Source organism: Coenobita brevimanus, chromosome 43 (genome assembly GCF_032717465.1).
Source record: "Coenobita brevimanus isolate Jiangsu-jjx chromosome 43, ASM3271746v2, whole genome shotgun sequence".
NCBI lineage: Eukaryota > Metazoa > Arthropoda > Malacostraca > Decapoda > Coenobitidae > Coenobita > Coenobita brevimanus.
Window position 1 is genome coordinate 31,168,636 of NC_136996.1, and position 14,975 is coordinate 31,183,610.

General features: G+C 42.7%; 1 protein-coding gene across 1 annotated transcript in view; it reads left to right on the forward strand.

The window, feature by feature from the left end:
• LOC145397870 (transducin beta-like protein 2) overlaps positions 1-14,975 on the forward strand; it is a 47,004-nt gene that overhangs the window by 16,360 nt on the left and 15,669 nt on the right. The window contains exons 3-6 of the mRNA XM_080270903.1: positions 5,309-5,532; positions 5,848-6,037; positions 6,483-6,668; positions 14,529-14,714. Coding sequence (XP_080127029.1) covers positions 5,309-5,532; positions 5,848-6,037; positions 6,483-6,668; positions 14,529-14,714 — 786 coding nt within the window. The remainder of the gene's footprint in view (positions 1-5,308; positions 5,533-5,847; positions 6,038-6,482; positions 6,669-14,528; positions 14,715-14,975) is intronic.

A 14,975-nucleotide genomic window follows, 5' to 3' on the forward strand; every position in this document is an offset into this window, starting at 1 on the left:
CCAGCCCCAGAGCATACAAACATTCAGATAGATCCAAGTTAAATGTTTACTGGACCTACAATCCCAAAGCATGGGCGACAAAACCGATTACCACGGACTGGTTCAACAAACATTTTGTCCCTGATGCTCAGGCTTATTGTCAAAATAAGAACTTGGACTTTAAGTGGAAGCACAACACAAGAAATGCTGTCGACAGTGTGAACACTACAACAGTGCTTCATGCTTGGAAGCCACTGTTTCCTACTATCGAGGTCGGTGAGGACAGGCAGCAGGAGGATATTGTTCACCGAGAAGCTGTCGAGGCAGCTCACTCTATCACAGCACCAGGGTTTGCTGATGTGCAGGAGCCTGATCACCAGGAAATCATTGCTGAACGACAGCCTGAACTGACGATTGAGATGTTGAAGGCAGACGAACAAGTGAGTGATGACAAAGTTCAGAAGGAACCCTTACCTGTCCCACCAGGTGAGCCAACATCTTGCCAGATCACACCCTTGCTGGCAACCACAGCCCGGTTGATAGAGCAAATGGAGGAATGTGATGCGAGGCCAGAGATCAGGGACACCTACCTTCCGATGGTGGAGAAACTTCTGGTTAATTACAAGAACCTTTTCAGTGCCAGAGTTAATGCACGTCATCAGACTCAGATACCATCATTCCAGTCCTCCCATATTCAACAGGCCCAGGCTTTGGAGAACATACAGCCTGGGGAAGAAGACTGTGCAGTGGACGAGGACATTGATGACATTGATGAGCTCCCACTGGATTTTGAGGGCTTTGATGTTGAGGCATCGGGAAGTGGTGGTGTGGGGGACTCAACAGTGGTGGCGGGGAACAGTGAGGGGGCAGGTGGTAACTAACCACCACTCCCAGCCTCGGAAATCATCTTCATGCCTCACCAAGCAGTTCAGCCAATGTGTCAGTGTTGGTAAAGTCTTTAGTTTTGCAGTTCAGTTATACTGTATATGTCTGATTAACTGTGTAATTTATAGTAAGGGTATTGTGTCGTTAGTGGGTAGCTTAGGGGGAATAAAGTGGCGGTAAATATTTCCTTTGTTGCTGTTTCGTTTTTTTTTTTTTTTTTTTTTTTCCCCCCCATTTGATAGTTTTTTAGTTCAGTTGAGTGATTTTGAGGTCTCATTTGTTGTGCAAATGAATAATAACCATAATATGACTGACAGTCTGATTGGAAATATTAGTAATGGTGGAAGGGACTGACCTAATCTAATTGTTTAACTAAACCTAACCTAACCTACCTTAACTGTACCTAATAATTTAATCTAACCTAACCTAACCCAACCCAACCTAACCCAGCATCCAGTTGGGAAGTTGGGAAATGAATTCCACCTTTCAGTACCGGTACGTTGAGCAAGATTCGGTAATGCTCATTTGCACACAGAAAAACACATGCAGGCATACACTACATGACAGCACAAATCCACTGGGTATAGTAAGACTGCCCACTAAAGAAACGGCAATAAAGGAAATAAATGCCGAAGTGGCTGACCCTGGAACCAATTATCACACGGTATTACATGTAAAGTATATGCTTGAGTTTTGCGATGCTATTGTGGTACCAATTAGGCGCAAAACTTGTGAGTGCATTGTACTGTACATACCTGGTGTATGCACGTTCATTTTAATGGCATGGCTTACGTGGTCAGTTTTTAGTACTATCCTGGGCTCTGTATCTGAGCTACTTAGGTGTGCAAAATATATACTAGTCTTAGAAAAAAAGGTAGGGACAAGCAGCTGGTCACTCACTCACCTTAACTTTACAGGCGGTGAGGATTCAGTTGAGTTTATGGGCCATTACAACTAAGATGGCAAGCCACAGTCTATCTAGACCTTTTGAATATTGGTGCACCTCTCATTCCTCCTGTTGGTTATCTGTTTACAATTTGGATGTCACTCCCACCAGTTGGTTATTGCCAGTGTTTAACCACCCATGAATTAGCCTCATAGATAGCAATGTGGAGAGTGCAGGTGTTGGTAAGATGGGACTCCTTTAGGCCAATGGGTAAATTTTTACAACATGCCAACACCCCCCCCCACATTATGCAGTATATTTTTTTGGTAGTTTGTGATGAGAATTGAGTGATTTTGACCTTTATTTTTGTCGGAAATGCTTCATTTCGCCTCTTTTCCAATCATCAGCTTTGACTGGATGAGGAGGAGAAATGAAGTATTTAAAAAAAAAGGGGGGGGGGTAAAAATCACTCAAATCACATCAGAAGTCACCAGAGAAATATACTACATAACAGGTTAACTTAACCTAACAGACCTAACCTAACCTTACCTAACCTAATCTAACCTGCTGCAGCGGAATGCTTACCGTAGAGATATGGGTAAATGTCGATTTGCGAGTTGGGGTCCATTAGCATTTTGTACGAATCATACTATGCGTTTATGGTGGTAATATCCCTGAACCGCTTATTGGCATGTTGTAAAATAATACTGGCAGATGCATTAACTTAGCTGTTAAGCTATTCGACTTTAATTTTTAATTTTATTTTCATGAAAGCTGTCTACATATGTGCAGCATGCCAGACGTTGTAATACATTACATTTGTAAGACATTGATTTGGCAGACTTAAAAAATCAGGCAGTGTTTGCTCATGTGGGAAGGAGTTGGCCGGGAAGATAACATTTTTAAGGTTTGTTCTTGCTACTGTTGGTTGATTTTATTCAGGCTGGGAAAGGCTTTATGTGCTAAATAAATTATTGCTGGCTTTATCTAACATCCAGTTCAAGAAGTCTATGAAATAACATTTTCTGTAAATAGTAGGAATGAAATGAATACCAGTACAGTACATCATTGGAGTAGGCTAGTTCCCTGTATAGGGAACAGGTTTATATTATTTTTTCACCTTTTTTTTTTATTATGGTAGTTACAAGAAAAATCAGTCTGAAGGTCATTTGCCCTTTGACCACAGTGGCAGTTCGGTAACTTATTGTTGCTGCTACTAGGTACAGTACCACAATTGAATGGTATTCAGTTTTTGAGAGCCCTTGGTGGTCAAATGAATAATGAAGGCTGTATCTAAACTTCAGCTCAGTGTTGTACAGTATGCCCATCCAAAGCTGAATAGAATCGTTTGGAGACAAAGTAAAAAAAACAATAAATAAATAAATAAAAAATCATTGTACAGTAAGACCTCACTATTACAGACTAATTGGGGCCCCAGCCATTCAGAAAAATGTGAAACTCTGATAAAAGTGACATCCGGACTTCCCCCTGCTAACCTGGACTTTTTCTGATATATCAGACATTAGTCCGGATCGTATAAATGGTTTTTAAATTTTTTTTAATACCATTGCTGTACTGTACTGTGTTAAAACTTCACAACATTACTCAGATGGTATAATATATATAATAATACTATACTGTACACTGATAAACATGTCTTTTATTTACCTCATTGTGGTGAACATGGATGGAGTGGTCAGGCAGTCTGGACTGCTTCTGGCTTTATCGTTTTTTTTTCCATTATATAGGAATTTAGTCCAGTAGCTCCTCGATTCTGATAAAAGTGAATTCTGGTCTACTGAAGTCCATTATATTGAGGTTTTACTGTAATGAAGGGGTTAAGTAATTTGTAGTTATGAAAACTGATGGGGGAGGTGAGATAGACCTTCACCTCACAAATAAAGGACTGCAATCCTTCCTGTGCCAATTAATGATGAAAAATGCCAGTAGTTTTAGGTTGAGTGGGAGCAGTTAACTCCAACACATATGCATCATTTTTATTTCATTCTTGCCACCCTGAAGATTTTATTGACCTTAGGATAGACTTTTGGCACCTGGTGGTTGAGAGGGTAATTAAGGCACATCAATCGGATTGAGCCAGTGGAAGGGGTGGTTGGGGTTTATTGCTCACGTAATGCCACTCAGGGATGAGTGAGGCTGGTCACCCTCATCTTAAATATCAGGACCAACTTACCTAGCCCCAGGCTTATACGCTCCTAATGGAGCAACATAGGATTGGATGATGGATGGATGAATAGACTTTTTGACCCAGAAGTGTCTGATAGGTTATACCCTTCATTAATTCCATCAGAATCAGGGAGCTCAAGCTGAAATAAATAATCTTGTTGGAACAAGAATTAACTTCTAAAAATCATCTGACTAAAGTGGTTAATATGTGTAAGCTCACATGGATGAGAATAGGGTACCGTACTGCCCGAGATGTATAAACCATTACAATACAGGTGGGCCTTACTTTTGTATATTCAAGCTGAACATAAGTTTATATGAGGTTTTTGGCGTATGGGTAACTCAAGAATTACCCATATGACTTCAAGGCAATTTACAGGTAATAATGAGCAACTCTTAGTGAAAAACAGATATGAAATTATCATCAGCATAATACTGGAGTGACGAAATAGAACAGCCAAATGAAGCTTATCTCAAGTTTCTGGAGTAACCAAAAGGCTGGGGTAACAGGAAACAAGAACACTGATGAAGTTGAAGATATATTCCCTCATATTAATGATACAGTATTGATACATGGTCTTTGTTATAATCCAAGGATATCTTCCAGAATTTCAGATATTGTTTAGCCTTGGATAAACATTTTGAACTGGAGGGGTTAGCTGTAGCTGCAATAAACCCTTTTATTATGAGAGGCCCCTTTTGAGTTGAAAAAGATACCGGGTAGTCTGGTTGCAAAAAATAAACTTGAAAGGACATTACCTGGATTCAAGCAATTAAATGGCATTTTTTTCCATAATTTATTGACAGCAGTAAAGAACATATAAAAAGCAGCTTGTAATGAGGCATTTCTGTATGTTGTGTCTAATCTAATAAACAGCCCCTCTTAAGTTTCAGATCACTCATGTGTAAGCATAAACTTTGTCTGGTAATTGTGATAACCTCTCCTTCCCTTTATCTCCCAAGCCAGATCCCACTGTATACCTTCCTCCCTGCCCCCTCCTCACCCCTTCCTAATAGCCTACCTCCCTCTTTCTCATTCCTACTCACCCTACTGTACATACCTATGTTCTGTCCCTGTTCAGTAGCTGAAGACATCTGAGAAGAGCTGAAACTTGTATTTCCCCAATAAATTCTGGTGCTGGAGAGGGATGCCTTCATGTAGTGGGACTGATATGACTGAGTGGTGGAACTGCCTCGCTATACAAACGGCCCTTGACTCTCTCCAAAATGATGATGGACAGCTGGAGAGGGACAGTTTGAGCCTGCAGTCAACTGGGTTCACATTCAGGTGAACATGGGGCCACAACTACTACTAAATAACTTTTCCAGTTGTGGGTATAATTTTTCCACTAATCAGATAATTTCCCACAGATCGAACGGTTCACATTTGGTTCACCAAAGATTTTGATCACCGTCACCACCGGAGTCTGAGGGTTAACATTGAATTTGATCATGCCACCAAAGTGTGCTGGAGCCCTGATGGCAAAGCATTTATCATCCAGAAAGCTGCAGCAAACTGTATGGAGGTGTACAAGGTGACCAGAAAAGATGATGGGTCACTGGGAGGTGCACAGGTGGCACTTACTTTCCCTCAGGTAGGGTACTGCATTATCTGTCACCCAGAATTAAATGCTTACAAGATGTAGTTCTCTCTGTGTAGATGAATAACTATAGTTGGTTTGGTTTTACTGGACAAAACTGGGATCTTTCAACAACTTGAATACCGTAGTACGGTAAGTCATGGCTAATTGAAATTCAGTTAGTTTTAGTTATGAGGTGGGAATCAGTGGCTGATAGATCCCCAAGTTTGATTACACATGACCATCAATTGAGCTGAAACATATTAGGGAAAACTGTCAAGTAAAAAAATGTGCTGTGGGGTTAAACTGTGTGAAAAATCTCTGATACAGGAAGATAGGGAGGCAGATGTCATAGCCATGGATGTTGCTGTGTCTGGTAAATTCATCATGACCTGCAACAACAAAAATCAGCTGACAATATGGAGCCTTCGAGGGGACATCATGGAAACTCTAGATACACGCCATGGTGAAACCTACTCTGCCACTCTCTCCCCTTGTGGCCGTTTTGTAGCCACAACAGGTTGGTGCATGATGCTACATCTGTAGTTCAGTCACCTTAACTTGGAAAATTTTTTATATATTTATTTTTTTTGCCCTTATTTTACATACGGTAGCTCAGTGGTAGAATAAGATGATGTTATGGCTAAGTCCCTGTTACAAGTAACTTCTTTTTGATATTCTGTTTTATTATCAAGTCCATAGTAATTATAGAAGAAATTTTATTTAGCTGAAGTTCCAGTGCTGCTTATACAGCTGATTTACCAGTTTCACAGTTTAAAGTTGTGAGAATGTAGAGCTCGTATTTTGCTTATAAGGAGAATTCCCTGTATCACACTGTTACTTTAATCTTCTTATTTCCTGGGTGTTAAATTCACCTTCTATCAGGTATTTTCTTACTCCCTAGCCTGACCTCTCTCCATCCCAGGGTTGGAAAAAGAGGTCTAGAATGTGATGATATTTTTCAGGATTTACACCTGATGTGAAGGTGTGGGAAATCAAATTTGGCAAGACTGGCTCGTTTGAGGGTGTGAAACGTGCGTATGATTTGACTGGACACAGAGCCGGTATCTACAGCTGTGGCATTAACAGTGATTCCACTCGCATGGTATCTGTCTCTAAGGACGGAACTTGGAGACTTTATGACACTAACAGTAAGTTGTATGTTCTTCCTGTGAGTCTGTCTATCTATCTGTTTATTGCCAGACGCCTCAATCCCATAAGGGGTGGCCACAAACAAATCGCCTCCATGTTGCTCTGTCCCCTGCCATTTCACTGTCCTGCTCCCAGCTAACCCCCCCCCCCTCTTATAAACCTCTTTACTCCATCCCTTCACCTCATCCTTGGCCTCCCCCTCCCTCTCCCCCCCTCCACCTCACTCACATACTCTCCTTGTCAGTCTCTCACTCCATCCTCTCCACATGGCCGAACCATCTTAATGTGTTTCTCCTGGTGTTTTCTATCACATCCACATCCACACCACAACACTCCTTCGCTTCCTCATTTGTCAGTCTGTCTCTCCCTGTGACTCCACATGCTCCTCTTAAATAACTTTTTTCCATTGCTGTCAGTCTTGACTTCTGTCCCTCCAACAAGGTCCAAGCTTCACTTCCATACGTTATAGTTGGTATCACAATACATTCATGTAGTAGCTTTTTCACTTCCATGCTCAGTTCCCTGTTTCTTATCACTGCTTTTGAGGAACCAGCAACCTTTCTTCCCTGCTGCACCCTTTCAAGTACTTCACCCTCTAAACTTCCATCCTCACTCATCACGCTACCCAAGTACTTAAACGTATTCACATTCTCCATTTCCACCCCATCCAATCTCACTGTACATTCACTGACTTCACTTCTCTTGAAAACCATCACATTACTCTTCCCTACATTCATCTTTAGATTCCGTTTCTTACACACACTCCCAAACTCATCCATCAAGCTTTGCAGCTCCCTTTCGTCTTCACTTAACAACGCAGTATCATCTGCAAACAACAGAACAGGGAGTTTCACACATCCTTGTTTCAATCCAACGTTCAAGTAGAAAAATCCACACGCACTTCCTTCAGTAACTTCCCATCTACTCCATATATTCTTAATACTTTCTACAATCCTTGTCCATCCAACCTACCATATGCTTTCTCTGTATCCATTAAGGCTGCATACAACTTCTTTCCCTTCTCTAGAAACTTTTCCACTAAAGATCTAAGAATGAATACCGTATCTGATCTACACAGCCTTTTCAGCCATCATCCAAAATCTACATTGTCCCATGAGGAGCGTAGGAGCCTGGGGCTAGGCAGTTGGTCCTGACATAGATGAGAGTGACCAGCCTCACCCATCCCTGAGTGGCATTACATGAGCAGTCAACACCAACCATCCCTTGGATATAAACCTTCACCTGCTCAATCTGATTGGATCGCAATAATTAGCCACTAAACCACCAGGTGCCAAAATTTGGTTATATGATTACCACCCAGTGTAGTAAATTGTTGCCTGGTGTACAGGAAACCATTTGGGTTGTCCCTCAGTGTAGAGTCACCCACAGGCAGAAGGAAGAGGAAAGAATGAAGGAAAGAAAGATAGAAGAGGGAGTGTAAAGTCACCCATAGGCAGAAGGACAAGGAAAGAATAAAGGAAAGAAAGACAGAAGAGGATGGAAGGAAAGAAGGGTGGAGGAGAGGAAAGGGCAGACACCTGACAGCAGCACTACATTGAGTGAGTGGATGTTGAGCGCCCCCACCTACCACAAACACAACCCCTTCCCTTCCTAAAACCTCCCTCTTCTTCTCTAACTAATTCCATTGTTATTTCCCTAACTCTGTCAATAAGTATCCCACCATATACTTTTCCTATTACACAAAGAAGGCAAATACCCCTATGATTACCACACACTTCTTTTTCCCCTTTTCCTTTGTACTTGGGAATAATTATACCTGGCTTCCAATCCTTCGGGACTCTACCTCCCTCCCAGGCCAATCTGCACATCTTCCACATCCATTCTACTACTATCTCTCTCCATGCTTCAGCATTTCACCACACACTCCATCAATTCCTGGGGCTTCCCCCATTTTAACTTTCTTCATTGCTTCCACAACTTCCATCCTACTGATTTCTTCCTCGCTTCTCACATCCATGCCTCTCCCAACCATTTCCCAGCCACTTATATGTGCATTACTTTCATGGTCTTTGTTCAACAATTCATGAAAATGTTCTCTCCAGCTGCTCACTTTTTCTCCTTTCTCCACTAGTAATCTACCATTTTTATCTTTCACTCCCCAACTAACTTCTTTGGCACCCTGTCTAACTCTCTTTACCTCTTTCCAGAACATTTTCTTATATTCCCTCCATTTTACACTTAAATTCCTTCCAAATTCCTTATCCACTCACTTCTTACTCTCTTTTACTAATCTTTTCACCTCTCTGTTCCTCTCTACATGTAACTCTCTCTTCTGTCTCTCAACTTCTTCGATGCCCCTGTTTCTCATCCACTCACTATATGCTTTCTTCTTTTATACCACAGCCTCTCTTACCTCTTCAGTCCACCATGCTGTTCCCTGCATCCCCTTTCGTCCTCTCTTCACCCCACACACCGCCTCACATGCTGCACAGATTTCTTCTGTGAATATCTTGCACACACTTTCCACATCCCCCATCTGCTGCAATCTATATTTATCCAATCGCTTCTCCACTTCCCTCTTATGTTCTGCCTTTTTTCCATCCTCTTGTAACTTTTCTACCCTCCTTGTACGAACTACTTCCTCCTGTCCTTCCATTCTTCTATTTCTCCATTTTGTTTGAACTTTGATTCTGACCACCACCATGTGGTGGTTCAAAGGTCCACTTCCCCAACCTCTATATACCCTTGCATCCATTACATACCTTCTCATCCTTTCATCCACACACACATGATCCATCATTGCCTTCCGTTCATTCGGTTCACCACCCACCCTTCTCATCACTCGCTACGTATACCTATAGATCATTTTGTGCCCGAAGAGGGTATTAGCTATCATCAACCCCTTCCCAGCACAGATGTCCACTAAAGCACTGCCATTCTCATCCATCTTTGCAGGCACACCCCACTCGTCAACTATTCCTTCACATTCCTTACTTTTCCATTCATATCTCCAATCAAAAACACTCTCTCATTCCTTTCAAACTTTTCCAAGCATGCTTGTATATTTGTCCAGAACTCTTCTCTCACTCTGCTTGCACAATCTTGCATTGGTGCATACATGCACACAATCGCCCTCATTTGTAGTCCAACTTTCACTCTTACCCACAATCCTTGAGCCAACTGATCCATATTCTCTGATATTCTCCTTCTGTCTGCTGTTTACAACAATACACACTCCTTCTTTTGCCCTCTCATTCTCACCTACTCCCATGCATATACACCATCCATACTCCCACTCTCTCACCGTCTCACCTGTCCATTTAGTTTCAGTTAATCCAAATATATCCACTTTTGCACCCTCAAGTACCTGGACAATCTCTGTTTCTTTCACTTCATCATTTGCATCCCGTACATTCCATGTAGCTATCCATACCGAGTCCTTTGTTCGGTCCTTAGTCGTCACCTTTTGGTCAGTCCTGGTCTGGGGCTTCTTGTTTGTATTTTTAGTTAGTTGTTTTCCAGGGAGGGGCACTAACCCTCCGCCAACCCACTTGTTGTCATGTTGGGAACACGTGTTGGTTGGTTATAAGGTTACCACCCAGCATTGTAAATGCGTTCCTGGTTTACAGGAAATCATTTGGCTTGGCACTCAGTGTAGAGCAACCCCCAAAACAGGGTACCGGTATCACTACACTAAGTGGGTGGATGATGGGCGCCCCCATCTACCTCCCTGTGAGTATGCTAGTATTTTTTGTTTACAGTCCTTTGGGTGGGGAAAGAGGCTGTGATGACGATAATTTGATTATGTGCCCTTGGTTATGTTTGCCATGAAAACAGCGCTTACAATAAAGGGAGTAAGTTTTAATCGTGTTTTGAAGTTGTGGGCATAATTTCATCCTCACTCTGGCTCTGTGGCTACAGTGAGGAGTGATTTGAAAAAGTTCAGGGAGCTGTTGCCTCTCCTGACACTGAGAGGGCTCTCTCTCTGTGCTAAAAGGATCTTTGTATGGAGCATGTGTTAGCAGTGTAAGGCTGTATGATAGTGAGACCTGGGCAGTAAAGGAAGAGGATATTCGCAGGCTCAAACATATAGAAATGACTGTTATTAGGTGGATGTGTAATGTGTCCTTCAGTGCAAGGCCTGGGGAGGCTAGGTTTATGATGGAAGAGTTAAGGGTAGGGTGGGACTGGAGTGTGATGGTGTTGTGATGAGGAGGGGTAGATGAAGTTAGTTTGACCTTGTGGAGAGGATGAGGGATGGCAGTTGGGTGCAGAAAGTAAAAAGTGTTAATGTTAGGGGTGGGGTTGCGAGAGGTAGACCGAAAAAGACTTGGTATGATGACATTGGACGTGACCCCAGGGATAAGGGACTGAACAGGGAAACTGCTAGAGATTGAGCAGCATGGAAAGCTGCCATTACAAGGCCGATGCATGTAAGCATGTTGGAACCTTTAAAAATGAAATGAATGTGGGCAACTCATGGTACAGTAAAGTCAAGACCCGTAAGACAGAATACTGTAGCATTGGGGTAGTGTGGCTCTTGATTCAGACACTTCATCATTATTGTACTTCAATTCCTTTTACTTCTGTTGTATTGTGGTAAGTTTTCAAAATGGAAATTGTAGTATTAAGCAACAGAGACAGGAAATGTTTGGTTATGTATATTTTCTGTTTTCTGTCAGTGGTGTAGCTTTGAAGTTGCTTGGGTCCCCCCTCCCACCTCCGTCAGATGCCTAGTCCCTTATTGGTGTCTCATCATCATCCAAACCGCCTTTCCCACCGTAGGGTGAGGTGAGGAGTAGTGACGTCCAGACAGCCAAAGTTTGCCCAGTTCAATGGACCTCACTTCCATTCACTCATCTTTCAAGCCCATGGAATCGTGGCTTCATGTGATAGGCCAAAAGATTTCACCACGTACTCTATCTATCTCTCTATCTATTGTCAGACGCTTTAATCCCGTGAGGGGTGGCCACAAACAAATTGCCTCCATGTCACCCTGTCCCCTGCCATTCCACTACCATGCTGCCAGGTCACACCCCCCTCCCTCATATACCTCTCCACTCCATCCCTCCATCTCATCCTCGGCCTCCCCTTCCCTCTCCCCTCCTCCACCTCACTCACATACACTCTCCTCGTCAGTCTCTCACTCACCATCCTCTCCACATGGCCAAACCACGTCATTGTGTTTCTCCTGACGCTTCCTGTCACAACCACACTACAATAATCCATCACGTCCTCATTTGTCAGTCTGTCTCTCCATGTGACTCCACAAGCTCCATTCAGATAACTCATTTCCATGGCTCTCACTCTTGACTTCTGTCCCTCCAACAGGGTCCAAGCTTCACTTCCATATGTTAGAGTTGGTATCACATGTATATGTTAGAGTTGGTATCACATACTGTCATGCAGTAACTTTTTCACTTCCATGCTCACTTCCCTGTTTCTTATCACAGCATTCAAGGAACCAGCAACCTTTCTTTGCTTGTGGTACCCTTTCAAGCACTCACCCTGTAATCTTCCATCCTTACTCATCACACTTCCCAAGTGCTAAAATGCACTCACATTTTTCCATTTCCTCCTCATCGGACCTCCTTGTACATTCACTGACTTCATTTCTCTCGAAGACCATAACTTTACTCATCCCTACATTCACCTTTAAATTCCATTCTTACACACACTCCTACACTCATCCACTAAGCCTTGCAGCTCCCCTCTGTCTTCGCTTAACAATACAGTATCATCTGCAAGCTACAGTTCACCATGTACTGTAGCTTCATGCGTACCTATCCGATAGAGTCAGTCCGAATGCAGGCACATTAAAAGGGGTGTCATATTCCTGGTCCTGCGCATCCCTGCGCAAAATTCATCCAGCCAGCTTGATCTCCTGTCAGTCCCTTAGCTTCACCAACTTCCATACCTCTCTTCTTCACACACTTATCCACCATATCTCTCCACCTTCTTCTTGGCCTACCTTGCCTCCTCCCTCCTCCAGATTTGCACAGATATTCTTTTTTCATCACTCTATTGTCATCCATTCTCTCCATATGACCATACCATCTCAGTACACTCTCTTCGTTTCTGGTATCAACAGACTTCCTCATTGTGCATCTTTCATGAACCACGTTATTCCGTATCCCATCTACCCTCCGTACCCCACATACGTTCCACAACAGTCCCATCTCCAGTGCTCTTACTCTTGGCTTTCCATTTTCATGCCATACCATAGTCTCACACCATATTATTAAAGTTTCAGTCATGTCTAGTTTCAACTACAGTACTACTGTGTCAGGCACCTTAACCCATCAAGCACCAGCACAATTTAAAAATTTTTGTGCACCCAGGACTGGCCAGTTCTGGCATGTTGCATTTTGAGTTTTTACCAGAAACCTCCCTCATATCAATAGTTATTCAAGAAAAACACGTCTTAGCACTTATTGAGGTCATTATATATATAGTCTTGGCAGTGGGGGGTGGGGCCACCTCGCCCTGCCGATCAGCTGTGTGTTTGAATGTCCCACCACTCGAGCAGATGCAGTTTTGCCATAGCCACCCACAGTGATATAAGGTGTAGTTGATAATGACAGTGGCCAACCGAGCATAATGCCACCATTTAATGTCATTTTCATTATATACAGCAGTAATACTGTTCGTGATAGTTGGACTTTTCATCTGAGTGATGTAACAGTGGTGGTAGCAATATGTGTGGCATCGCAGCGAGTGACTCGAGCCATTGCCATGGATACCGCCACACTCTGACCGGGAGGAGTGGTGGTGGTGGAGATATGCCACCCTCTTCACCTTGATGTAGTTGTTTCCTAGGCAAATCAGTTTCATGTTTCCTTCCAGCAGGAAACAGAAACAACATCGGCACTTCCATATCATAACAATCACCATTATCACTTTCACTGTGCTGACTGAGGGCAAGTGGGTGTGCCACTTGAATTTGTGGGGAGAATTGGTTCCTCGTAGTCCTCGAAATCCTCGTCAGCAGGCTCAAACTCCTCTCTTAAAGATTCCATACTGCCCATAGAGGTACTGCCTTGCTCTTGGATCATTTCTGAGTCCTCGGCAGTGGAAATGGAGGCATTGTATGGGTGGAATCCTGGGCCAGATCTTAGCATGTTGTCACTTACGAGATGCAGAAAGCATACAAACATACAGTATATTGCACATGAGTACCATGTGGGTGGCAGGAGCAGGTTGCCAGTTACTGATTAACTCAACAAAACCATCTAAAGGCTTGCACCATTAATAGTTCCCATGTAAGAGGCCTGTGTTGTGAAAAAATCCAGAAATTTCCTTGAACGTTTGTTAGCCGTCGTTGGTCCCTCATGCACAAAAAATATGGACGGCTCAGCGGTCATTGGTGCTTGGAGGGTAAACAGCATATAGTGCTGTCAGCATAGCTGTAAAATTAATTTGAAATAGGACATATAACATATTAATATATCGGGCCTTGTCTTCCCCCCCCCCCAGAATAGGAGGGGGGGAGACCTGGATATACCACTGTTCTTATGATTTGATGAAAATGCATTTAAGTCAAGGTGAGGACTCTGCCGTATTCACAACAGTTTGAATTTTCAGGAGTTGTCTAGAGATTTTCTGTCTTGTAAATGATGCCAAGGGAATAGGTTTTGTTTGTTACTCTTAGCCATTTGAGTTTGGTGATGTATTTTATATTTTAGTCCTGCTATCCCCAGACATCTTTACTTAGTGAATGAGAAGCTTTGAACTTTGAGATTTAGATACTATCATCATTAACCTCTTCAATAGAAGTCTTTCTGAAAGTTAATATAGCAATAATTGTTTGGAGGAAGAAAGACTAGAACATATTTAAATGTCATGAGATTGGAAGGGTTAATTGGTCTTTACCATAATATCCTAATCTTCCATTTTAGTTGAATATGACAAGGGCCAGCTAGTGTACCTACTGCGCTCAGAACCTATTGAAAGGAAGGACTACCCAGCCTCGGTGCGCCTCACACCAGACGGCCGCACCATCGTCATAGCTTTGGGACCTACGTTGACGTTCTACTCAGCCATCACAGGAGAAAAACTTAATACCATTGCAGATGTCTATACAGGTATACCATGTTATGCTCTTGTTTTTGTGTCCTCAAGCTCATCTGAACTTGAACCTGCTGGACTGCAGGCTGAAATGACCATCCTTCTGTCAGGGGACTGGGGAGGGAATTAAGGGATGTTGGTACAAGTGGACAGCAGAGCCACACAGTTATAAAGTTGTCATCACCTGAAGATGTCTCTCTCCAGACCATGATGCTGTTCTAATGAATTACTGTATTGTATCATTATTGCATTTATTATGGTAAGTCCTTGTACATCCC